A 27,611-nucleotide genomic window follows, 5' to 3' on the forward strand; every position below is an offset into this window, starting at 1 on the left:
TAGATATTTTGACAAAGGATATCTGCATTTTAATAGTGAAGATGCTTTTAACAATATTTGAAATTAGTTGGGAGAGTGAGAAACCGTGCTTTTCTAAAGAAAAAAAAAATGCCCTACATTTTTGTCGAGCCCACCGGAGGTGTGGTGAGACTAAGGGATCGCCTGTGGCGTCTGTCCGTCCGTCGTCTGTCCGTAACGCTACAAAGACTTGAATAATTCTCTACTGAGGATTTCAATCTCAATCAAACGTGGAGGGAAGAGTGGTTACACAAAGTTACACATTTTACTAAACATGAAGGGCAACTCAAGGTCAAAGGTCACAGGCAGAGGTCAATGAACTTTAAGGCCCAATGTTAAGTTTTTAGGACGCGTTTCGTTTATGGCTCCGAACTTTTGATGTATCTGTCTGTTTGTGACCAAACTTAGGTAGTAGATGTCCCTTGGGAAGATAAAGGTTACCACAATGTCAAAGGTCACAAACTTTTAGGGCCCAATGTTAAGTTTTTATGGCGCCTTTTGATTGTGGCTCATAACTTTTGATCTCCTTCTCCATTTGTGACCAAAACTTGGATGGTAGATGTCCCTTGGGGAATAAAAGGTCATCCAAAGGTCACAGAAAGGGGTCAACAAATTTTTAGGGCCCATTGTTAAGTTTTTATGGCGCGTTTCGATTATGGCTCATAACTTTTGATCCCTTTGTTTGTGACCAAACTTATATTGTAAATGTCCCTTGGGGAGTTGAAGTTCACCACAAGGTCAAAGGTCATAGGCGGGTCAATGAACTTCTGGGAGGCCTTATTTTGTGAAAATGATAGCTTACATTTCTTTTTTCAATGGGAAGAATTATGATACTGTATAAGAAAACAAGCCCTAAGTTAATCCACAATACATTTATTTATTCCATACTAAAATGTATAGGCTTTGTGATCTGCATTTGTACTTTTAATCTTCATGAATGGTGTCAGTAAATTCTCATTCCAGACGCTCGAATTTAAAAGTGTAGTATACAGTTAGTAATGCATTTCTTGGCAAGGACAATTCACCTTTTTGCTCCCCTAAAATGTTTTTCATTAAGGGAATGAATGGACTTTGTAATGAACATCTTCATGAATAGTGCCAGTAACTTTTAATTCTTTACCATTTATGTCTTTCAATACCCACTTCCAGAAGAACATGATACCAACCCATGCTCAACTTCCTCAATTCCAAAACTGGAGAAGGAAAGAGAAGTCCTGGTCAAGACTTACAAGCTACCTCTGTATGAGGAGTGTGGAGGAGAATTCACAAGCAGTGAAGAATTGAGACAACACCTAACAAGACATGGATCCAGACACACCCAAGAGAGCCCTACCCGACCAAGTGATGATGGTTATAGGAATGTAACCAACATGCATTATTCTCAAACCATAAAAGTGGCATCTACTGACAAAGTGGGTCTGGTCCAAAGGCAGCAACTTACAACTAACCAAGTTGATGGTTTGACAGTCTTTGATGGACCAGTAGATTCCATGTATACCACTGATACAATTGTCAAGGTTGAATCTTCACTGCCAGGAGACCTCCAGATACAAGCAAGCAACCATGACAACTGCCATGACAGTGATGGTGATGAATTTTGAATTTTTAGCAATGCAAACCTGGCAAGCAATATGTCAACTTAACTATTAAAAATTCTGCATTATGTCAAGAGCTGTTTAGACATGTGGCAGATAGATAATTTTGGCAAAGGATATCTGTATTGCAATAGTGAAGATGCTTTTAACAATATTTGAAATGAGTTGGAAGAGTGAGAAATCCCTAAGTTAATCCACAATGCAGATTCCATTACTAAAATGTATAAGTTTTGTGATCTGCATATGAACTTTTAATCTTAAACTTAAAGTTGTAGTACAGTGTATATAGTAAGTTAGTAAAGCATTTCTTGCTAAGAACAGTTCACCTTTTTCGCGTTATCCATTTTTAGCTCGCCTGAGCCAAAGGCTTAAAGAGCTGTTGCGATCGCTCTTCATCCGGCATCCGTCATCCTTCCTTCGTCGTCCGTTGTGCGTAAACTTTTCACATTTATATTTTCTTGAGAACCCCATGACCGATTTTCACCAAACTTGGCAGGTAGCATCCCTAGGGGAATAGGATCTCAATTTGTTATAATAGGCACCATGCCTTACCCAGGGGGCCCCCAGAGGGACCCAAACCCTCCAAAATTAGGGAGCTTTAGATTTTAGACGCGCGGACGTTCAAAGGAAAAAAACATGTTCTGAGCTTGCGCAGTAGCGCGCGTAAAGTCAATCTATTTTTAGCTTGCGTCGCCAGAGTTGTTTACTTCGCGTAGTGGGCTATTTTCACGTCCGCACAGTTTGCGACGTAGAGAGCTTCTTCATGCACTGATCATATGGGGGCGCGATTTTATTTTTTATACGTTGCGTCCTAGCGTAATCTAAAGCTACTTTTCCACACAACGCAGGGAGAGGAGAACGTCCAGCGCAAGCGTCGGCTCAAACGTCCGCGCGTCAAAATCTAAAGCTCCCTATTAAGGAATCTTAACCCTAAAGGTGTGATTTCACAGAGCACGCAAACGATTTGTGAAGGACGCGAATGGCAAAATCCAGCATTCATATTTTAGTCTGCAAAAAATCGCCAAACATACATGGGGGTTTGGAAGCGTCGTCAATTGTTCGCGAATGTTGTTTTTACTCCTGCGAGAATTTCAAAAAAGTTTGAAATTTCTTGCGAACCTTTTCCACACATTGGTCATGATTTGCTCTTGAATTGTTCTCGAAAGTGTCTTTAAAGCCTTGTCATATGCTCAAGACCTTCGCAAGACACGCACGATGTTTGCAAAATGTTTGTGAAACCCCAAACAGACTTGGAATCTTTGGAGAATGTCTCGCGTATGTTACGCGAAATCTGCAAAGATTTTCCGATCATTTTACGACGTGATCGCAAACTGTTAGCGTACCCTTTGAGACACTCTCACGAATGTTTAGCGCACGTTTTGGGGATGTATGACCTATACGTTTTCCACAAATTAAATAGCATACATCTGAACATCAAACAATTATTAACTATAGTAACATAAAAAATTAAAGACTAGCAAAGAGAAAGAAGTGTTTGATATACAAAAAAAAAATCACAGAATACACTTAAAATTAATCTAAAGTGTGTAAACTTTCTTTTGAACTACAGAGATTATGTGTTGGAGGAACTGCAAAAAAAAATCAAATGCTTTACTAGTGGAAATAGGTCGTAGAAAAAACAAATGTAGCAAAGCACATGATAGAGAAATGTGAGAAAAAGAAAGTAGAAATAGAGGAAAGAGAAAAAAAAATCAACTCAAGACAGCTTCCACGTCTCCTTGGGTACGTTTTCTCCAATGAGTGTTGAAAATGCTTCGTTGTTCGCATTTCCGTCGCGTGTTCTTCGTGTACGTAACGTGCTGTACTTTAGCAATGATACACATGACATTCGCACATACGTCGTGGAAACTTCGCACAAATCGCGCAAGAGTAGTTTTCGGCTTCGTTGTCGGAACACATTCGGAGATTAACTTTTCCGAATATTGGATTTTTCCGTTCGCATCCTTCGCAAATCCTTCGCGTGCTCCATGACCTCACACATTAACTAGGCCGGGCTATTTAGGTAGATCATAGAGCCGGGGGGAGGGGGGACCGCGCGATCGCAATGAAAATTGGCACACACATTGCCTATGACGTAATCTAAAGTACTACTAAGTTCAATTTTTAAAAAGATGTCAGTTATGCTAAATTACGCTAATTTATGCATAATGATGCATGAAATCAGACAATTTGGTATAAATCACTAAATAAGGATCTAAATGGGCACTTTTTTTGTGTGTAAATATTCTTTTTAGTGTCCTGAGCAAATATTAAGTGCCATCAAAAAAAAAAATTCTTAGGTATTTTATTGTTTTTTTGAATTTGTTATATATTTCTGTGTTTTTTATGCCTCTGCCACGAAGTGGTGCCGGAGGCATTATGTTTTCGGGTTGTCCGTCCGTACGTACGTACGTCTGTCCGCTTTCGTTTACGCGATAAGTTGAGTAATATTTCCTGGAATTTTACCAAACTTGGTCCAAGTATGAAGTGTGATGGGGCAATTATTTGATTAGATTTTGGGTGAAATCGTCTAAAGGTCAAAGGTCAAGGTCAAATCATGAAATTGTATCCGTTTACGCGATAACTCAAGACTGGATGGAGCAAATTTCACCAAACCTTGTTGGAGGATGATGTATGATGGGGCAATTACTTGATTAGTTTTTCAGTGAAATCGGACAAAGGTCAAAGATCAAGGTCAAATCCTAAAATTTATTTGTTTACATGATAACTCAAAACTGGATGAAACACAGCTTTCGCCAAACTTGGTCCAAGGATAATGTATGATGGGACAATTAGTTGAGTAGATTTTAGTGACATTGGCAAGAGGTCAAAGGTCAAAAGGTCAAGGAAAAATGCTACATATGTTGCAATTTCCCCCATATCTATGCAATGCCCAAAGGTATTTTCTCGAAACTTGGTGTGGACATGTACTACTGCGTAAAGATTCTCCAGAGAGAGTTTCATGTCATAAGGTCAACGGTCAAAAGGTCAGAGGTTAGGTGAAAATGTTGCAATATCACTTTTCTCTCAAATGGTTCAATGTATCTTCATGGAACTTGGTACATTCGCATGTACTGACTGGCAGGGATTATCTTGGGAATTTAGAGGTCATGGGTCAATAGTCTGGGGTCAAAGGTCAAGGTCAATTCCTCAAAATTTTACTTTTTCTCTCGTATTCTAGTATATATGCAATGCTTGCATTATTAGTTTCAAAACGTAATACATGCATTACCTAATGGAGATTCTCTGGGAAAGTTCCAGCCAGAAGGTCAAAGGTCTAAGGTTATGGGTCAGAGGCCAGGTTTCAATGCCCCCCCCCCCCCCAAAAAAAAAAAAAAAAAATCTATTTACTGTCATTACACTCTGTCTTCATACCTTGGAAATTACTTAATGCATAAACTTATAAAAAGGTCTGTCAGAAGTCAAGTAAACATTCTCAATTTTCCAAATATGTGTACCTGCACTCTTAGAAAATTATAGCAAACCCAGTTCAAGAAATTTCTGACAAACCTGTCATTTCAATATTTTGCTAGTTATGTGAAACTGTCATGGATCACACATTGTGAAGACATTGTACTATATGCCTATTGGGAGAATCATGCATTATGGCGGAGGCAGCAGTCGCCATAGCAACATTTCTAGTCTTACTTTATGTTTTTGTTGTCTATTCGATGAAATTTGTCCGCAGCATTGTTTCGAACAAGAAAATATGTTATTAATTGATTTTAATCAATAAAACCCCAAATAGTCATACTTTTATGACATTTGCCTGTAAGCACAGTTTGCATTGAAATTGTACACGAATTCATGTTTTTGAGCAATTTTTGGTCTGACATGCACGTACATATTTATGCGCAACTTCGGAAACGCACGCCCTGGCATCACAAATTTGGTGTCAAAAGATATGGGAGACTTGAAAGAAAAAAGTCATGAAACGTCGCGGCGATAGCTTTTCGCATTAGTGATACATCGCACGAAACATCGAGGGGGGGGGCCCTCGGAGCCCACCCCCCGGCCTAGTTGAGGTTAAAAAATCTTCTTCTCTAGAACTAGAATTGATAGGGCTAAGTTAATTCAGTGCACTCCCGTTACAATGAACACGGTTGTAATGAAGTTTTGTTTAACCCTATTCTAACTGGGCTATTTGAGACCAAGTTTTTACTGGGGGGGGGTCAATTTGACCCCCCCTTCAGATCTCGGCCGCCGATCGCGCGATCGCCGCAAAATTTTGCCTGAACATAGAGCCGGATGTCAACTACAAGATTACATGGTCATACAATAGAAAAATGTTGATTTCATATTTTTTAATAAATTAATTATGCAAATTAACGCATGAAATCATATTTTCACCTATAACTCCATCAAAAAGACTGAAGGATTATTAAATTTTTGTGTCAGAGTTCCTCAAGACACATCAAACAATTTTCTTGTAAAAAAATAGTGCAATCAAAATCATTTTCTTTTGTTTTTTATTGTTTTGTTAATTTCTTATGTATTTTATTGTTTTTTCAATCTTTTGTTTTCTATTGTTTTTTTGCCAAAATTTGTTGGAGGCACTTTTTCAAGCTTATCTACATTAGAATTGATTTATTTCAATGGTTAAAAGTTGAAATAATCTAATTTATATCAATTAAACAAAAAAACACAGTTTGCATTGGATTTGCACACGAAATCATGAATTTGAGCGGTTTTCGGGTTGACATGCATATGCAAAACATTGCATAACTTCAGAACGGTGTACTCGGACGTCGCAAATTTGGTCTCAAAATATGCGGGAGACTTCAATGAAAAAAGTCATGAAATGACGCGGCAAAATCTTGGCGCGTTGCGGAATCGTGGCGCGAAACGTCAAGGGGGGGTCAATTTGACCCCCCCCCCCAGTTAGAATAGGGTTAATATAATGAAGTAAAACTTATGGTCCCAAAATTATCGCCATTCACGTGTATGGTACAAAATTTGCTTATAACGAACATGGTTATAGCGAAATTTTTCTTTTAACAAAGTCTTTACCTAGTGCCACTGACAAAGAAAAACAAAAGAAATGTGCTCTGTTATAGTGCACTGAGGATCGCTTTCAAAAATATGTAGCGGAACAAGCATTTATAGGGTCTCTGCATGGGCGAACGCGTCACGTCACTGTGTGTTCCCCTGGTGTGTCACGCATAGTTTCCGAGGGGAACTTCCGTTATTGGAATACAATAATCTGAAATTGAATAACTATTTGTTTTATTGTTCATATAGCTTTCCAGTGTATGAAGAGTATTCAACAAACAGAATATGCTTTGCTTCCTTGTTTTCGTTAAATATTGTATTTGTTTTTTGTTGTATTTGTTTTTTGTTGTATTTGTTATCACCAAATTTCGTTATCACGACAGAAAACTGCCAGTCCTGAGCATTTCGTAATAATGGGAGTGCACTGTATTATGAGTTGGTACATTGATGACTGTAATTTCAAGTTTGCTCATGGTGGAATCATGGGTGTCCCTTTGGGACCCAGGGGAAGGGGGTGGGGAGGGGTCCTTATGGGGCTCAAATTTAACAGATTTATCTTTTTCTTGAAAATGCCGAAATGGATTTGCACCAAACTTGGCAGGAAGCATCCCTAGGGGAGTAGAATCTCATTCCCGTCATATGGGCACCATGCCCAGCCTAAATTGGGGCCTGGATTGTAAATTTTTTATATTTTCTTGAACACCCCAAGATGAATTTTTACCAAACTTGGCAGGTAGCATCCCCAGAGGGATAGAATCTCATTTCCATCAAATAGGCACCATGCCCACCTGATGGTCCCAGGGGGCCCAAAACTGCATAGTCCAACATTCTATGAAGTACAGTGTACTTTGCAGATATTTTTACCAGTGAGATGGAATATAATGCAGATAAACACCATGCCCCCAGCTCTCAAACTACCCCACCACAAGTTTCCAATGTTCTCACGTAAGAGTCTGCCAGAATGCATTAAAGGTGAACTTGCGATACTTAGGTGAGCGTCTCGTACTGAAATGAATGGGCTTTATGATGAACATCTTCATGAATGGTGCCAGTAACTTCTAATTCTATATAATGTACAATTGTATATCTCTCAATCCTCAGTTGCAGAAGACTATGATGCCAACCCATGTTCAACTTCCTCCATTCCAAAACTGGAGAAGGAAAGAGAAATCATGGTCAGGACTTACAAGCTACCTCTGTGTGAGGAGTGTGGAGAAGCATTCACAAGCAGTAAAGACTTCAGACAGCACCTAAGAAGACATGGATCCAGACACAACCAAGAGAGCCCCGCCCCACCAGGTAATGATGGTGATAGGAATGTAACCAACATGCATTATTCTCAAACCATAAAAATGACATTTGATGATGAAGTGGTTCTGGTCCAAAGGTAGCAACTTTCAACTTACCAAGTTGATGGTTTGACAGTCTTTGTTGGACTGGTAGATTAGATGAGACAATTCACTGAGACAATTGTCAAGGTTCAAACAAACACTATTTATTGAGAGGACGCCGGTCACAATGTGGCATAGACTGGTTTCCAGACCCTTTGCCAACTGGACTCCGCAGCGACAAAGTTGGCGCCCCGTGGTGGTATCGTCGCCTTTCCAAAAGGCACCTTTTTGTCTCGCCCACCGTAGGTGAAGGCGAGACTAAGGGATCCAAATGGCGTCCGTCCGTCGTCCGTCACAAATAAAGTTTACCTGCAAGACTCTCTTATGATGCATAACTTGGCAACTGTTACAGCAATGGCAGCCACACTTGGGTGATAGAAGCACTCGGGGTATCTTCATGTTATGTTGTTGTCGGAGGTCATGTGATGATGTCAAAGGTCATTTGAGGTCATATATTAAAGAGTATGTGCAAGACTCTTTTCTATGTTAAAGTTTACCTGCAAGACTCTCTTTTGACAAATAACTTCACATAAGTTGCTTGGATTACAACCTAACTTGGGTCATAGATGCACTGGGGGTACCTTCATGTTATGGTGCCGTTGGAGGTCACAGGATAAGGTCAAAAGTCATTTGAGGTCATACGTTAAAGTTTACTTGCAAGACTCTCTTATCACATGTAACTCAGCACATGTTGCTACAATGGCAATCAAATTTGGGTGAGGATGCACTGGGGGTACCTTCATGTTATGGTACCGTAAGAGGTCACATGATAACGTCAAAGGTCATTTTAGGTCATACGTTAAAGTTTACTTGCAAGACTCTCTTATCACACGTAACTCAGCACATGTTGCTACAATGGCAATCAAACTTGGGTGATGGTAGATGTCTCTTGGGAAGTTGAAGGTAACCACAAGGTCAAAGGTTACAGACGGGGGTCAACGAACTTTTAGGGCCCTATGTAAAGTTTTTAGGGCGCATTTCGTTTATGGCTCATAACTTTTGATCCCTTTGTCCGTTTGTGACCAAACTTGGATGGAAGATGTCCCTTGGGGAGGTGAAGGTCGTCACAAGGTCAAAGGTCACAGACAGGGGTCAACAAACTTTTAGGGCCCAATGTTATGTTTTTAGGGCGCGTTTTGATTGTGGCTCATAACTTTTGATCCCTATGTCCGTTTGTGACCAAACTTGGACAGTAGATGTCCCTTAGGGAGTTTAAGGTCATCACAAGGTCAAAGGTCACAGAAAGGGGTCAACAAATTTTTACGGCCCAATGTTAAGTTTTTATGGCGCATTTCGATTATGGCTCATTACTTTTGATCCCTTTGTCCGTTTGTGACCAAACTTGGATGGTAAATGCCCCTTAGGGTGTTGAAGGTCACCACAGGGTCAAAGGTCATAAGCAGGTCAATTGACTTCTGAGAGTTATAAAAAATATTAATTCCTTGTACGCGAATGGGCGAGACACAATTTGGCGATTGCCGAGCGTTAATATCCTGAATAGCAAAATGGTACGGACAGAGGGTCTGGAAGCCAGACTAAAATTTGGTACCACAATGGCCCGAATTCACGAAGGTGGTACGATTGAAACCATGGTTTAAACCATGGACAAAAACCATGGAGCGCCAAGTGTTGCATGGAATATTCCGTAACGAAATCAGTAATTTCGTCGATGAAATGATTATTTTGTAATGAAATGACATTTTGTAACCTAATGAACGTTTCGTCCACGAAATGATAATTTTGTTTAATAATGAAACGGTCATTTTGTCAACGAAATGACCAATTTCGTAACGAAATATTTTGTGTGACACTTCGCACTCCATGGTTTAAACCATGGTTTCATTTGTACCACCTCGTGAATTCAGGCCATTAAGTCCAGTTTGTGTTTACAGTGAGAAAAGGTCGGGCTCGGCCACAGCTTGGCCATGGCCAAGACTACCTCCAGAGCTTGGCCAAATGTACAGCCAATTTTGGTACCGCAATGAATGGTTGAGCCCGGTCTTTTCACTCACTGTAAATGTGACCGTGCACCTCAAAACGAACATAAAGTCGCACACACTGATTTTGCGTGAGGACTGAAAATAAGTGAAATGGGTCAACCTAGCCGAACTTGACTTTTTCATATTTTCTGAAAGAGGGGGTCTTCTTTTACATTATGCTAAAATTTGGTATCATAAAACGGGCAGGAAAGTGTGTTTTTTTTAGCAGTTTATCCCGAACATTTTTGGTAGAATAGTGTGATTAGTGTGTCTTTAGAATCCCTTTTTCATTTCTGAAAAACCTTGTCCACACTCTTCACTTTCAACTCTAAAAAACTTTTGAAAGGATAGTGCTACTGCTTTGAAAGTTGGCATTAATTATGGACAGAATGTGTTTATGTGGCATGCTTAATTTCAGTTTAATCTGATAATCTCTTCATTGTTGTTACTCTGGTGGTTTACTTCCTGTTTTTTGTCCCATTCATCGCACAGCCAGCACGGTTTGGTAAAGATTAAGGGCTGGAATAGACACTGTACTTCAGAGCCTCTTTTCTCAGTTCACACTTTTCCTGAGTTTGTGCTTTCTTTCCAATATTTAGATAGGTTAGGAGAGTCCATTCGATTTGAGTTATACCTCATTTTAAAGCTTAAAGTCTGTTCTTTCAGAATATGGTCTTAACTAAAAATTCATGTCTGGCAACTTTTTGTTTGTTTTGAGGTGCAGGGTCACAAATGTGGTCTATTAAAGTAATCCAGAATGCAGTTGCGTGCTTGAAAATGAAATTTGTGACACAAAATGTGACTTTGTGTGAATAGCAAAAAAGAAATATACTTTATGAGCTGTTGTTGTTTTCGAATTTCACGAATCAAAGTTGGATCATGAATCTAACGACATGCGAAAATGTCTCCATGTGCTGTGTTTATAGAATGTACATTGAAGAGTGTGTACAGTTCTGGTCGAGGTCAGGATTTAGCATTTAATTTTTTGCGAGATTTTCAGAAACCACTCTATGAGATATCAGAGAGCATGCAATTCTAAGGGGTGTGAAAAGTTTATTTGATGAAAATCAGGTTTAAAATGGTTGAGATATCCAAATACAAGGTGAAACAAAGAGATTGTAATAAAAGGCGTGGCCTGTCACCTTTTATTATTATCACTCTTTTTGATATCTCAGCCATTTGAAAACCAATTTCCATCAAATAAATGTTGAATCCTTGTTAGAATTACATGTTCTTTCATATTTCAGAAGGGGGTTTCTCATTATCTCAGGAATGTTCCAAACATGAATCCCCACCTCAACCAGTACTGTACAGTCCCTTTAACGTAAGCGTTGGCGTCAATTCGTAAAAACAACATCTTGTGCAAATGTCTGTGGCCCCGTCATTCGCAAAAATATCTGTAAGCGAAAATAACAGCGTATACAGTAAATTTGTATATTGTAATTCTGCATCACAAAACCAACAAAAAGTCGCCAGACACAGATTCTTAGTTTAGGGCAGATCCTGAAAGAACAGAGTCTAAGCTTTAAAATGGTCTATAGCTCAAGTGAAATGGATTCTGCAAAACTCTGTAAATATTGGAAAGAAAGCACACTCGGGAAAAGGGTGAACCGAGAAAAGCTGCTTTGAAGTACAGGGTCTCTTCAAGCGCTTAACTCCAACTTACCTGGGCTATTTAGCGAGCTTGAATTCCTTCAGATCTCGGCCGTTGATCACGCGATCGCCACAAAATTTTGCATGAACACAAAACCAGATGTAATCTACAAGACTGTTAAGTTGAATTTTCCTAAAATTTGCATTTTCTATTTTGAATTGATCATGCAAATAAATGCAAAAAACCTCATTTTTGTCTGTAATTGGCTTTTAAAAGCTTATGGAATGCTGATTTTTGGTTTAAATATTCCTCGTGACTGATTTGAGCGTAAAAAAAAAATCACTATCAAAATTAATTTCTTATGTTTTTTATCGTTTTATCAATTTTTTATGTATTTCTCTGTTTTTTCGAACTTTTGTTTTTGTTTTTTGCAGCAGAATTTGTCATACACATTTTTTGAAGCATAATTATGCTAAAATAAATTGATTCCAGCCATTCAAATTAGAAATATGAATCTTTAAATGAATTAATTGAAAAAACAATTTGTTTTGACTTTGTGCACAAAATCACGTTTTTGAGCAATTTTTGAGTTGACAAAAATTTTTTGAAGGGGCGTGGCTTCCGAAAGGTATGCCCGGGCACGACAAATTTGGTCTCAAAAGTTGCGTGAGACTTGAAAGTAAAAAGTCAGCAAGCGGGGCAGTCAAACCATGCTACTGTAGCTGTGCAATGAACAGGACCAAATACAGGGTGTAAACCACTGGAGCAACAACAATGAAGAGAGTATCAGATGAAGCTGAAATTTTATGCTTTATCAACACATTCTGGTCATGATTAATACCAACTTTCAAAGCATCAACATTAGCCTTTAAAAAATAAGTAGACTTGAAAGTGAAGAGTGTGCAAAGGAATTTCAAGAAATGAAAAGGGTCTCTTAGACATACCTGATCTCACATTATACTCTTTAAAAAAAAAAAAAAAAAAACTGCTGAAAATGCACATTCCCATTCATTTTGATCCCGACTTAAAAATATAATGTACAAGAACGGTAGTTCTTTCAGAAAATATGAAGACCCAATATTGATGTGGTTGAATCATTTCACCTTTATTGAGTCCTAACTTAATATCAAGGGGTGCGACTTTTTGTTAGCTCACCTGAGCTGAATGCTCAATTAAGCTGTTGCGATTGCTCTTCGTCCGGTGTCTGTCATCAGTCGTCCGTCATGCGTAATTTTTTTTTTTACATCTTCATCTTCCTGTTGAAAACCCCTTGACCGATTTTCACCCAACTTGGCAGGTAGCATCCCTAGAGGAATAGAATCTCAATTTCTTCAAGTGGGCACCATACCCCACTTGAGGGGCACAAAAGGGGACCACCCCCTCCCCCCAAATCAAGGAATCTTTAAAAATCATCTCTCTAGAACCAGAAGTGATAAAGCTGACTTAATACTATTACTTAGTAGGCGTACATTGATGACTGTAGTTTCAAGTTTGTTCTTGGGGGAATCATGGCTGCCCCCCTTGGGACCTAGGGTAAAAGGAGGGGAGTGGGGAGGGGTCCTAATGGGGCTCAAATTGTACATTTTTTAGATTTTTCTTGAAAACACCTTGATGAATTTTCACCAAAGTTGGTAGGTAGCATCCCTAGGGGGCAAATCTCATACCCATCAAATGGGCACCATGGCCCACCTTTGGCCCCAGGGGCCTAAATTGGGGCCTAAATTGTGAATTTTCATCTTTTTTCTTAAAAACTCCGAGATGAATTTTCACCAAACTTGGCAGGTAGCATCCCTAGGGGAATAGAATCTCAATCTCTTCAAGTGGGCACCATACCCCACTTGAGGGGCACAAAAGGGGACTAACCCCCCCCCCCCAAAAAAAAAAGAAAAATTAAGGAATCTTAAAAAATCATCTCTCTATAACCAGAAGTGATAAAGCTGACTTAATACTATGACTTAGTAGGTGTACATTAATTACTGTAGTTTCAAGTTTGTTCATGGGGAATCAGGGGTGCCCCCCCCCCCCCCCTTGGGACCCAGGGCATGGAGGGGATTGAGAGGGGTCCTAATGGGGCCCATATTGTACATTTTCAGATTTTTCTTGAAAACACCTTGATGAATTTACACCAAAGTTGGTACAACCTAGGGGGCAAAATCTCATACCCATCAAATGGGCACCATGGCCCACCTTGGGCCCCAGGGGCCTAAATTGGGGCCTAAATTGTGAATTTTCATCTTTTTTCTTTAAAACTTGAAGATGAATTTTCACCATACATGGCAGGTAGCATCCCTAGGGGGACAGAATCTCATTTCCATCAAATTTGGCACCATACCCCACTTGAGGGCCTCAAGGTTCTCTATCCACCCCCCCCCCCCCAAGTAAGGAGTCTTTAAAGATTTTCTCTAGAACCAGAAGTGATTGAGCTAAGTTAATACAATGAGTTGAGATATTGATGACTGTTGTTGCAACTTTAATCATGCATGGCAGATTTAGGGAGACCCCCCGCGACCCAAGGGAATGGGTGGGATTGGTCCAAATGATGATGTAAATTGTACCGTACGTGTTCATCATTGTTGAAAATCCCTCTATGAATATTCACTAAACTTGACAGGTAGCATTACAGGAGGTTAAGATCTAAATTTTTTCAACAGGGCGCATTGCTTCCCTGTGGGGACCTAAGGGGGCCTAATTCCCCCCCCCCCCTCCTTCCACATTAAGGAATAATAACAATTCTTGTCTCGAAGTATTGATGACTGTACATACACTGTCGTTCCAAGTTTGTCCATTGCACATCTAGGGGGAACCTAGATTTTCATCTTGCTGAAAACAGCATAATGGATTTACCAAACTTGGCAAGTATCATTCCAAAGTGTTTGAATGGGCACCATGCTTTCCCTGGGGCCCTAGGGGGGTCCAAAACCTCCTAAATTAAGGAATATTCAAGAATATTCTTCTCTAGAATCAAAGTGATATTGCTTTAGGTCTTTTTGTCCCCGCCGAACGAGTTCGAGCAGGGGACTATGAAACGGGCTCCGTACGTGTGTGTGTCCATGTGTCCGTCCGTCTGTCCGTGTGTGCGTCCGTGTGTAATCAAAATGTTCAATTTGCTACTTCTCTGTCATATATGAGCCAATTTTGATTCTGTTTGCTTTATATGATAGCACTACATGGGAGCTTTGAAACTTCGACACAGAATTTCAGTTGTGACCTTTGACCTTGACCTTTTACCTATATTGCACATTTTGCTTCAAAATGCTACTCCTTCGCCATTTCTAACCCAATTTCGATTCCGTTTGCTTTATGTGATGGCACTAGGTGAGGGCTTCAAAACTTCCACACAGAATTTTGACCTTTGACTTCTTTGACCTTTGACCTTGATTTTTGACCTGTATAGTGTATTGTACATTTTGCTACAAAATGCTACTCCTTCGCCATTTCTAACCTGATTTCACTTCCGTTTGCTTTATGTGATGGCACTAGGTGAGGGCTTCAAAACTTCTACTCAGAATGCAGTCACATGCAGTCAGAATTTTGACCTTTGACCTTGATTTTTGACCTGTATTGTACATTTTGCTACAAAATGCTACTCCTTCGCCATTTCTTACCCGATTTCGATTCTGTTTGCTTTATGTGATGGCACTAGGTGAGGGCTTCAAAACTTCTACACAGAATTTTGACCTTTGACTTCTTTGACCTTTGACCTTGAATTTTTACCTATATTGTACATTTTGCTACTAAATGCTACTTCCGACGGGGACATATATTACGCACCGCGTAATTTCTACTTTTCCTTGTTTTCCCGCAAACAGCATAATCCAACATTCTAAAAAGTACAGGGTACTTGGCAGGTATTTTTACCAGTGTGAAGGAATATGCAAATGGACACCAGCTCTGAAAGCTACCCCTCACATGTTTCCAATGTTCTCAGGTAAGAATCTGCAAGAATGCATAGAAGGCAAACTTGCGATACTCAGGTGAGCACGAGACCCCCAGGTCTCTTGTTCACTTTGTGATGCATCGTCACATATGTATGTATTTATTTTACATTGTAACATTCAAATACTTTGTGTGATATTTGTGACAAATGTTGTCTATAATTGTTTGGCTCCTTTGAAATAGATGATGCTTTGGACACTGGAGTCCAAGGTGGAGCTGATGCTGAGAAAAGTTTGGCATCAGAGGCATCCAGTCACATGCAGTCTGGACCGGGGAAACTTAGACCACTGGCCAAGGTCCTGAGTATGTGTGCCAGAACAGACACTTCGGTGGAATGCAACTCTGGGTCTCATGGGAATGTGCCTTTGACCCATAGTGAAGAGTGTCGTATTTGTGGAGGCCGTTTTGCCAATCTTGCAAGACACATGCAACTACATGAGGGGCGAAAAATATGGCAGTGCAAGTTGTGTTCAAAAGACTTCTGGACAAAGTTGGGCCTGAGCAAGCATGCGAGAATAGTGCATCCTGAAGAAGTACAACTACATTTTGGGCAATCCATTTACAAGTATGAAATGTGTGTCAAGGAATGGGAGCTCAACAAGCACAAGAAACTGCATTCACAAGAAACCCTTGCCCAGAGAAATGTGTTGAAGTGTGAGTGCAATTCCAGGTGCTTTCCACATGGCTGGAATCTGGAAATGTGTAAAATTGTAAAATATGTAAAATTGTCTATATATTTTCTTTATTATCATTCTACACATGTGACATCACAAGCTGCAGTTACATAGTCTTTTCATCCAGCAGTAACTGAGCAGAAAATTAAAAGATTCATAATTTCTGAACGGATTGCTTGATTTTCCTCAAACTCACACTGTACAATGGATTCTCTTGTTACATTCACTCAATGTGCATGTCTGTGAAGATGGACCTAAAAATTACATTGATTGTGCTTGGGATACGATACGGTACATGGCATGAGTACGTACTCTGTCCCGTGCGAGATCTCATGATTTCAAATTAGCATGACTGTACAGTGTTGGGGCAATCGTTAATGACCCAACACTGTACAGTCATGCTAACTTAAAAAACATTGAACTGCACATTACTTGAATATGAGACCAATTTGAAGCAATGATTTTCACACAACAATAGATACAGTGTACTCTTAAATGAATCCCACAAGGATTGGAACGGTCATCAAGAAATAATTATACTTTATAACCGCATAAACTTTAAGGGCCCAGATTTGACTAGCATTCACGCTATTTTGTGGTTCCTATTATCCTCGCTTTTTTATGTAACTGATACGACTATAAACATGTACAATGATTGCTATTGCATTGGATAATAAGTTCATTCATTCATTCATCCCCCAGCATTCCTACTTATTCCCTCTGATCAGTTACTAGCCATCCCCTTTAATTATTATGTACACGTAATTGGAGCTGTTTGCCTCACGACATTAGACGTGAACTTGTACCTCTGATAGTCGTGAGTGTTGTGACTTTTATAATCCTGAGATAGAAACTGCAGAATAAAACAATTTTAGAGACTTTTCAGGGTAAGAAAAGTTTCAAAAACATGTTTTTTTTTATCAGGTCTCGTCCGTTACGGCAGATATTTTCTTTTCTAGAATATGCCTGTCATCTTCATTTTTTCATTTTTCTTCTTTTTTTTTTTACATGATTACCATGATTACGTATACTTCTCCTAAATAACAATGGCCATGATGAAGTCTAGAACAATCAGGGGCCATTTACACTAGTTTTCAGGCCACAAAGGCCTCTGAAATGTCCCATATACAATGTGTAATTATCTTTAACTTGCCCTCTTTCAGAATTTGCCCTCAACTAATTTATGTCTGACTATTTTTTGTTATGCCTCTGCCACGAAGTGGTGCCGGAGGCATTATGTTTTCGGGTTGTCCGTCCGTACATCCGTCTGCTTTTGTTTACGCGATAACTTGAGTAATATTGACTTGAATTCTACCAAACTTGGTCCAAGTATAAAGTATGATAGGGCAATCGGTTGATTAGATTTTGGGTGAAATCAGTCAAAGGTCAAAGGTCAAGGGTCAAGGTCAAATCATGAAATTGTATCCGATAACTCAAGACTGGATCAAGCAAATTTCACCAAACTTTGTCGGAGGATGATGTATGATGGGACAATTACTTGATTAGTTTTTTACTGAAATCGAACAGAGGTCAAAGGTCAAAGATCAAGGTCAAATCCTGATATTTATCTGTTTACGTGATAACTCAAAACTGGATGAAGCAGCTTTCACCAAATTTGGTCCGAGGATGATGCATGATGGGACAATTAGTTGAGCAGATTTTAGTGACATTGGCAAATGGTCAAAGGTCAAAAGATTGAGGTCAAATGCTTAAAGTGTTGCTATTTCCCCAATATCTATGCAATGCCCAAAGGTATTTTCTTGTCATAAGGTCAAAGGTCAAAAGGTCAAAGGTTAGGTGAAAATGTTGTAATATCACTTTTCTCACAAATGTTTCAATGTATCTTCATGGAACTTGGCACATGTGCATGTACTGACTGGCAGAGATTGTCTAGGGAATTTAGGGGTCATAGGTCAATAGTCATGGGGTCAAAGGTGAAGGTCAATTCCTGAAAATGTTACTATTTCCCTCATACACTAGTATATGAAATGCTTGCATTATTAGTTTTAAAACTTAATATATACATGCATTACCTAATGGAGATTCTCCAGGAAATTTCCAGCCAGAATGTCAAAGATCAAAGGTTAAGGGTCAAAGGCCAGGTTTCAATACCCCCCTCCATAATTTTTTTTTTTAATCTATTTTGTACTGTAATTACACTCTTTCTTCATACCTTGGAAATTACTCAATGCATAAACTTATAAAAGGATTCGTCAGAATTCAAGTAAAAATTCTCAATTCCCCAAATATGTGTACCTGCACTCTTCGACAATTATAGCAACCCCAGTTCAAGGAAAGTGAACATTCAAGTCATTTCTGACCAATCTGTCATATCAGTATTTTGCCAGTTATGTGAAACTGTCTTGGATCAAGTGATTGTGAAGACATTGTATGTACTACAGTGTATACGCCTATTGGGAGAATCATGCATTATGGCAGAGGCATCAGTCACCATAACGACATTTCTGGTTGGTTTTGTAGTGCAGAATCACTATTAAGTGTAAGGTTTTCCGCACAATCCTGCACAAAGAATGTTGATGCACACAATATTTGTTTTTTCTGCTGCCTTTTCCTGATTGTATGTCAGATCATGCTACTCATTATTGTAATTTGAAATCTTTTTTCTTAAAAGATGAAAATCATGAATGTAATGACACTGATTATAGTATTAGGTAGGGACCATTAATTGTTGCTTGACAATGCAATACAACTATAGTGTGCGTAGTTTCATGTCATTTTTTTTTTTATTTCAACAGGTGAAACAAAGAACCCTGTTCTGAATGGTGATGAGGATTCTGTGTCGTGGACAAGCACTCTCAATCAAAATGAAATCCAGAGAGACTTTTATGAAGCAGGATCCGACCAACATTGCAACTCTGCACTTGTTGCAAGTAATGCAAAGTGCCTGGCAATTGCAGGGGTGATGAATGACACACCATCAGTGGACAGTGAGAAGACTAATACAGCCCCATCAGCCTCGACAGGGCAAGATGTATCAGCAGAGGATAAGGAGGGGCTGGTTTTCCTAGCACTTGGTCCTAGACCAGAAAGGCTTACACAGGCTGCAGACCCCCAAGAAAAAAATCTTACCAGCCATATATCAAGTGATGCCTACAACCCAGATTCCTTCAGTGAGACTTTAGGGGAACCCCATCATGTGTCACAAAAGAGGATGAAATACGAACACCAAAGTAAGTTCCAATTAAAGGCACACAAGTACTCATTTCAGAGAGAGAAGTGTAATGTGTGTATGAATTTTGTATTAAAGCACAATATGCATGACCATATGAGGGTGCACACGGGGGAGAAGCCATTGCAATGTAAAGTTTGTTCAAGGTGCTGCTCACAAAAAAGTTCCCTCAAACGTCACATGCACACATGTGATACAACTAACCCAAATTCGTTAAGTGAGACAGTGAGATCAACCTCTCTTGATTTGTCAAAGAAGAGGATGAAATCACATGAACACCAGAATAAGTCCGAAGGGGAGGGATCCAAGCACTCTTTTGAAAAAAGAGAGCAGTGCAAAGTGTGCAGGAAATCAATATTGAAGGGATGGATGAAGATCCATATGAGGGTGCACACGGGGGAGAAGCCATTCCAATGTGAAGTCTGTTCAAGGTGCTTCTCACAGAAGTGGTCCCTCAATCAGCACATGAGACTGCACACGGGTGAGAAGCCATTCCAATGTAAAGTTTGTTCAAGGTGCTTCTCACACAGATGGTCCCTCAAACGGCACATGTCTTTGCTCGGTCACATGCACAAATGTGATACAAGTAACACAAATTCGTTTAGTGAGACTGTAAGGGCAACCTCTCTTGATTTGTCAAAGAAGAGGGTGAAATCACATGAACACCAGAGTAAGCCCGAGGGGGAGGTATCCAAGCACTCTTTTCAAACAAGAGAGCAGTGCAAAGTGTGCAAGATAACCATATCAAAGGAATGTATGAGGAGGCACATGAGGGTGCACACAGGGGAGAAGCCATTCCAATGTGAAGTCTGTTCAAGGTGCTTCTCACAGAAGTGGTCCCTCAATCAGCACATGAGACTGCACACGGGTGAGAAGCCATTCCAATGTAAAGTTTGTTCAAGGTGCTTCTCACTAAGTGATTACCTCAAACGACACATGTCTTTGCATGATCCTGAGCACTTTTATGGAAGAAAGCAGTGCAAAGTCTGTGGGAAATCTGTATCAAAGGACTATATGAGGGTCCACATGAGGGTGCACACGGGGGAGAAACCATTCCAATGTAAAGTTTGTCCAAGGGGCTTCTCACGAATTGAGTACCTCAAACGACATATGTCTGTACACGGTCCCAAGCAGGCATATGATACCTGTAATAAAGATTTGTTTAGTTTGACTAAGAGGGCAACCTATCGTGATGTGTCCCAAGAAAGGATGAAACATGAGCACCAAAGCAAGTTCCAATTAAAGAAACGCAAGCGCCCACATCTAAGAGAACAGTGCAAAGTGTGTGAGAATTTTATATTAAAGCACAATATGCGTGACCATATGAGGGTGCACACAGGGGAGAAGCCATTCCAATGTAAAGTTTGTTCAATGTGCTTCACACAGAAAGGCTCCCTCAAACGGCACATGTCTTTGCATGATTCTAAGCACTTCTATGCAAGAGAGCAGTGCAAAGTCTGTGGAAAATCTGTATTTAAGCACCGTATGGGGGTCCACATGAGGGTGCACACGGGTGAGAAGCCATTCCAATGTAAAGTTTGTTCAAGGTGTTTCTCACACCTATGGTCCCTCAAACGGCACATGTCTGTGCATGATCCTAAGCATGTTTATGTAAGAGAGCAGTGCAAAGTCTGTGGGAAATCTGTATCAAAGGACTATATGAGGGTCCACATGAGGGTGCACAATGGGGAGAAGCCATTCCAATGTACAGTTTGTTCAAGGTGCTTCGCACATAAAAGTTCCCTCAAACGGCACATGTCTTTGCTCGGTCACATGCACACATGTGATACATGTACAACTAACCCAAATTGATTTAATGACACAGTGAGATCAACCTCTCTTGATTTGTCAAAGAAGAGGATGAAATCACATGAACACCAGAGTAAGCCTGAGGGGGAGGGATCCAAGCACTCTTCAGAAAAAAGAGAGCAGTGCAAAGTGTGCAGGAAGTCCATATTGAAGAAATGTATGATGATCCACATGAGGGTGCACACGGGGAAAAGCCATTCCAATGTAAAGTTTGTTCAAGGTGCTTCTCACACAGATGGTCCCTCAAACGGCACATGTCTTTGCACGGTCCCATGCACACTTGTGATACGACTAACCCAAATACATTTAGTGGAGACAGTTAGGGCAACCTCTCTTGATGTGTCAAAAGGATGAAATACAAACACCTAAGCAAGCCTCAATTCAAGAAACACAAGCGCTCATTTCTAAGAGAGCAGTGAACAGTGTGTGAGAAATTTATATTAAAGCACATTATGCGTGACCATATGAGGGTACACACAGGGGAGAAGCCATTCTACTGTAAAGTTTGTTCAAGGTGCCTCACACAGAAAAGTTCCCTCAAACGGCACATGTATGTCTTTGCATGATCCTAAGCATGTTTATATATTAAGAGAGCAGTGCAAAGTCTGTGGGAAATCTGTATTAGAGCACCATATGACACAGCAAGGTTCCCTCACACAGCACATGTCTTTGCATGATCCTTAGCACTTAATGTAAGAGAGCAGTGCAAAGTGTGCGGGGAAATCTGTAGGGGAGAGCGGGGAGAAGTGGGTTATGTATTTTCAAGTTCGCCGATTTTCTTCTGATATCTTTTTATAGAAGAGAATGATTACATTTCCCTTCGGGCTTGCATGAAGGTGGATATGGTAGGTTACACAAGGAGTCATAAGTTGGGGGTGGCACTGTTCTCAATTTTCTGCTGTTAATGAAAAGAAGAAAAAAAACTTACTTTTGGGGAGAAGTTGACCCACCCGCGGGTAAAGTGGGACAACGGCAAGGGAGAAATGTGATGGTGGGACTTAACCCTAAAGAGGCCAGGCTTCTTTGGCTATGCTCAGACGGGGGGATGGTTTGAAATTTTGCATGCGTGAGACCCATGTCATAATCTACAAGATTGTGTCATAAGATTTTTTGAAACAATCAATTTCTAATTTTAATTAATTATGCAAATTAAGCTCAAGATGATATTTTAGACTAATTAACAGCATTGAGGGTCTAATTTTTGATCTGTAAATCTGTTTTAACATATTCAACAATTGTACTTCACCACAAAAACTTGTTTTCAGAATTTATGTATTTCTTTGTTTTTCAACTATTGTTTTTTCTTCGTTTTTCATTGGAAATTGTCACTGACCACTTTTCTACCATAATTAGCACAAAATTAATCAATGAAAGTGTTTAATCGTAAAAATAATCAGGTTTTTATGACTTACATGACAGAACACTGTTTTCCATAGGAAATGTACACAAATTCACAAAATTGTGCCCGTTTTGGGGCGACATTCCATTACAACGCGTGGCTTCGCAAAAGTATGCGTGGACGTTGCAAATTTGGTCTCAAAAGTTGCGCGAGATTTGAAGGAAGAGAGTCAAGAAGCCTCGCGACGAGGCCTTTCGCCTTGCAGATTAATAGCGCGAAACGTCAAGGGGGGCGGATTCCTCCGGCCCTTTTACCCTTTTAGGGTTAAGTTGGACATCCTATAGATATGTCAAAGTTCAAAAGCATAATGAAACATTGGTAATGAAAACAGTCAAACATGATTTAAAATGATCTTTATTTCAACAAAACAAGTTTTAACAACATGTTTGAAAATGTGAACTGCTTTGGTTTCCTGAAGAAATTATGTCTAGTACATAAAAGGCCTGCTGTATCTCCATTATCTTTATTAGTCCTTAACATTTTCTTTTCAGAATACATCAGCTATGAATTTGGGTAATAAGTATTGTTTGATTTAACTTTCATCTTAATATGTCTGTTTGTTGTGTATGACTTTCAAATACATGTAATGGTATTTTGACTATTTAGATAAATATGAGGGACAAATGAAACACATTGTCAGCTGGTCTTTCAAAACACACACACACACACAAAATGATAATCTGCCCTGGTGAACTAGGGTTTCATTCTTATCGAATTTTCGTTGCAGTAGAGTGGAATCTTAAAAAAAAAATGGGGCTGTTAAGGTTGCTGTAATGTTACCTCTTCTATTCTTCACGTGCCAAGACATGTCTAGCTTGCCAGTTGTGGCATACAATGTATGAGGCTTCTGTCCAGTTAAGCCTTCAAAACTCATGATTACACAGTTTATATTTCCACAGAGTAATGTAGATGTGGTAGATCAACTTAATATTCCTAGTTTACATGTATATATAATGACAGCGTTGTTATATCTAGTGAGAGTTTATGATTGATCATGAAATGAATGACAACTCTGACCCATTTATAAAGACTCTATTTAAATTCAATGTTTGAACAATATTGATTACATATATGTACACATGTCAAAGAATCTGCCTCAGTAAATCAACACTTTGATGTTCCGACATGAAAGTTTTCGTTAGTTCAACCGAGGTGAACGTCGTGCATGGTGAATTCCATGTACAGTACATTGTACATGTATAGTCTGTCCTAGACGGTTTTGCTATATTGAAATGTAGCCATTTTTATATGCGTTTTGCAAGCAATCCTGCTCAAAGAATGCCATTACACACACACACATTGCAGAGTTGTTTCAGCTTCCTGTGGTTCTCCCCATAGAAATATCAGATGATGTCACCCACTCCAGTTGTCTCTTCGTAAGGATAAAAGCCAGGGTTATACTGGATTATCATGCTGTGGACAGAACCATTAGCACTTACTCTGAAATGTTGGCATACAAATGTCACTGTGCTAGTCATGCAAGTTTTGTGTAAGTCTTTTATTACATATGTGCAGCAAGAAAACCCTGTTCTGAATCGGAATGAGCATTCTGTCTCTGGAACAAGCAATCCTATATGCAAATCAAAGTGCCAAGAGACTGTGATGAAGCAAAAGAGTCCTGCAGTCTTCTTTATGAGGGCTGTGATTTGTTTTGGGGTCATCATACATGTACGGAAAAGACTTTGAAATCCTGGAGAGCACCTAAAAAATTCAAAGAAATTCCATAAAAATGTATGTGAGGGAATGGACAAGATGCGCTCACAAGAAATTACACCGACACAGTGTAAATTTGTTGGTTCACGGCTCTGCTGGGTACATGTATATAGGCCAGTTTTATTTTTATTCCCAACAAAAGAGGGCAGAAGATGCCGCTTACATAACCGAACTAAAGGTTCTCCCTGTCCTCCACAAACATGAACAAATTGTCACAACTGGAGCACTTAGTTGTACATCTTGCAGTCACGAGCTCACATAGCAAAATGAGGGTATGAGGACAATGTCAATGCAGTGGCCAGCGTGGGTAAGGGGACAGCTCTTTGTCTCCTTAGTTTGATGTGGCTGGTCATAAACTTCAGGGTCACAATAGATACATAGACATTGTTTGGCAATAAACTTCATGGTCACAATAGGTGCATGGACATTGCTTGCCCCCTTCTTAATCCAATACCCACAGTGCATGTGTTGTAGGAATGGGTTGGGACCAAAATTTATCTCTACCTGTATTCCACATAGAGAGCTACATACTGTATGAGTACAAGGGAGATATGTTATAGTGACTTATAAAAGTGACACCATATTTCGGGCATCTAATCAAAGTGCTATGGCTGAAATAAAATGAAATGATTTAGGTGAAAGTGCATTCCCTTACATTCCCCCCCTGCTTTTTCAGAAGTTTGTCCTCAAACTTACACTTTTCTTCGATCAATGTTGGAAATTTGCTCCATTTGACAACAAACCCCAAACAATTATAGTGACACTAACCCATTCACACAAAATTTTCCTGACCAGCCCATAAACATGCACTAAAAGAACCAATATAGTTACATTAGACAATAATAATTATGTACACTATTTACAAAAACAACAATCCACGCTGAAATGGTAACACTATCCTTAGGATGTCAGTGCACCTACCCTACGACTAATCACCAGTCATCCCATTTTACTTCGCTATCAAGGCCTCGCTGAAGCCTCTTGATTAATTCTTGACTGTTGACTTCACTTGAAATTACTCTGTTTGTTGAGGCATCAACATCTGCATCATCTGAAAGGGTTTTGACAGCTGAGCGTGGAAGATTGAACGGATTACTATGGTTTCCCTTCCTAATTCTTGCACTACGACGGAGAAGGTATGGAGAATGATGACATTCATCACTATACAAGTACCACTTTTGTCTACCAGAGGATCATTAGGATACCTTCCTACTACCACTAGATCTGGCCAGGAAGAAGAACTGGAGTCATCTGATGTGACATCTGCTTTTGGGCGTGTGTGGGCCCGACATGCCTTTCTTCGCCTGCTGGGAGGGGCTGGATCCCATCCCTGGCTGGTGGGACACTCTGCGATGGACAGTCCGTTGATCGCCGGCGCCGTCTGCTCTCTCTACGACATACACTGCTCCGTCCCCGGGACGAGAACCAACCTTATACACATTGGGTTGCCATTCATCTGCAATCTTATGTCTGCCTTGTGGGTGGTTTTTTAGGTACACCCTAGTTCCTATTCTTGGGTGTCTCTCTCTAGCAGTTTTGTCAAATTGTGACTTCCGATTGTCGGCCTCTTGGATGAGCTTCTCCCCTGCCTTTTGGTACGCCCAGTGAAGAACCTCAGTATGGTCGGCAACCCAGTCATGAACATTGGCGCAGTCTTTGTGTGCTTTCTCTCCTAACAGGAAGTCAACTGGGAGTTTGGGATCCCTCCCAAACATAAGGTAGAATGGGGTGAAACCTGTAGAAGAGTGAGTGTTGGCATTGTATGCATACAGGACTTCTGGGAGGAACTCTGACCACTTACGTTTCTTCTCAGGAGGGAGTGTCTTGAGGAGATCATGTGGTGTCCTATTAAATCGTTTTGCCTGGCCATTTCCTTCAGGATGGTATGGAGTGGTATGAGACTTGTGTACTCCATACTGCTTGCATAGAGAGTGAATAAGTACCGATTCAAAATTCTGACCCTGGTCCGAGTGGATTCTCTGAGGCACCCCAAACTTGCTGAACCACTCTCTCATGAGAACCTTCACTGTTGTTTCTGCGGTTTGATTTCTTGTCGGTATGGTTAATGAGTACAATTGTATTTTGAAAGTACATTAGTCATGACAAGGACATTCTCCCTGCCTGTTGAGTCGGGTTCCAGCATTGTGAAGTCCACCAAGCAACTCATTTGGGCGAGTTGCTATCATACCTCTGAGTGGCTAATGAATTTTTGGTGGGTTCTTGGCTTTAGTGCAGCGATCACATTGGGCACACCATTCAGTAACATGATTTGTCATCCTAGGCCAGTAACAGCGGCTCCTAACCAGGCTTGTTGTTCTCTTCACGGCCTGGTGTCCTGCTTGATCATGGCAAGCCTTCAGCACATCACCGACCAGGACCTGGGGTAACAGTAACTGCCAATGTCGTCCTTCCTCGCACACACGATAAAGCAGCCCGTCTTTCTCCCTCACCTTATCCATTTGCCTCAGCAGGAGGATCACATCTTCCTGCTCGCTAGCCCTCTGCTCAGCATCAGGTTTCCTACCTTGCTCCCAGTAATAGCGCAGACGGCTTATGGCTGCGTCCCGCTGCTGGAACAACTGTAGTTGGTTGTGTGTGTAGTTTGGGAATGGCGCCTGTGTACTGCTGTCGTCTATATTCCCCCATGCACTCTGGGCATTAGACTCGGCTGTGGTATGTTTCAAGTCATCTGGTAACCGGGTAACTCCAACCATCTCGCAGCAGGTCTGTGAACCGTCTGTGTTCCCGTCTGGGAGGTGTGGTCTGCGAGATAACCCATCTGCTACCTTGTTGGCGACACCTGGTTTGTACTTGACATCAAAGTCAAATGAGGAGAGGGCACCCACCCAACGTTGCTCTGTGGCCCCCAATTTTGCTGATCGCAGGTGTGCAAGTGGATTATTATCTGTGAAGACAACAAACTTGCTCCCAATGAGATAGTCACGGAATTTTTCGGTGATTGCCCATTTTATGCCAAGTAGTTCCAGTTTCATGCTGGAATATTTTTCCATATTCTTCTCGGCTCCCCACAGCGTCTGGCTTGCATAGGCAATCACGCCCTCCCTCTTGCTGTTGAAAAAGCACTGCACCAAGCCCATGAAGACTAGCATCAACCTCCATTTCAAACGGTTTTGTGAAGTCTGCAAACCCCAGCACTGGCGGTGAACACAGAGCACACTTCCGCTCTTCAAAAGCCTCCTGATCTGCATTCCAGTAGAAGGGAGATGGCTTCTTCAACTTTGACTGGTTCCCTAGCGCAGCAACCAGGCTGTGCAGTGGCCCAGCAATTTGCGAGAACCCTCTCACGAAATGCCTGTAAAA

General features: G+C 40.5%; 3 protein-coding genes across 3 annotated transcripts in view; 1 reads left to right on the plus strand and 2 right to left on the minus strand.

The window, feature by feature from the left end:
• The window catches only part of LOC140244005 (uncharacterized), a 30,049-nt gene extending 8,548 nt beyond the window's left edge, over window positions 1-21,501 (plus strand). The window contains 6 exon segments of the mRNA XM_072323659.1: window positions 7,716-7,904; window positions 15,689-16,159; window positions 18,936-19,559; window positions 19,665-20,305; window positions 20,396-20,481; window positions 21,414-21,501. Of these exon segments, the coding sequence (XP_072179760.1) occupies window positions 7,716-7,904; window positions 15,689-16,159; window positions 18,936-19,559; window positions 19,665-20,305; window positions 20,396-20,481; window positions 21,414-21,501 (2,099 nt within the window).
• A 4,036-nt stretch (window positions 21,502-25,537) lies between these two features.
• Window positions 25,538-26,305, minus strand: LOC140244006 (uncharacterized). Its single transcript, XM_072323660.1, has one exon. The coding sequence runs from the start codon at window positions 26,303-26,305 to the stop codon at window positions 25,538-25,540; it is 768 nt and encodes a 255-aa protein (XP_072179761.1).
• A 183-nt stretch (window positions 26,306-26,488) lies between these two features.
• LOC140244007 (uncharacterized) lies at window positions 26,489-27,388 on the minus strand. Its single transcript, XM_072323661.1, has one exon. The coding sequence runs from the start codon at window positions 27,386-27,388 to the stop codon at window positions 26,489-26,491; it is 900 nt and encodes a 299-aa protein (XP_072179762.1).
• Window positions 27,389-27,611: the final 223 nt, after the last annotated feature.

Source organism: Diadema setosum, chromosome 20, assembly GCF_964275005.1.
Source record: "Diadema setosum chromosome 20, eeDiaSeto1, whole genome shotgun sequence".
In the NCBI taxonomy this organism is placed as follows: Eukaryota; Metazoa; Echinodermata; class Echinoidea; order Diadematoida; family Diadematidae; genus Diadema; species Diadema setosum.

Excerpts from the sequence above, each read along its gene's own strand:
- LOC140244006 (XM_072323660.1), bottom strand. The coding sequence starts at position 26,305 with ATGAGAGAGTGGTTCAGCAAGTTTGGGGTGCCTCAGAGAATCCACTCG.
- LOC140244007 (XM_072323661.1), bottom strand. The coding sequence starts at position 27,388 with ATGGGCTTGGTGCAGTGCTTTTTCAACAGCAAGAGGGAGGGCGTGATT.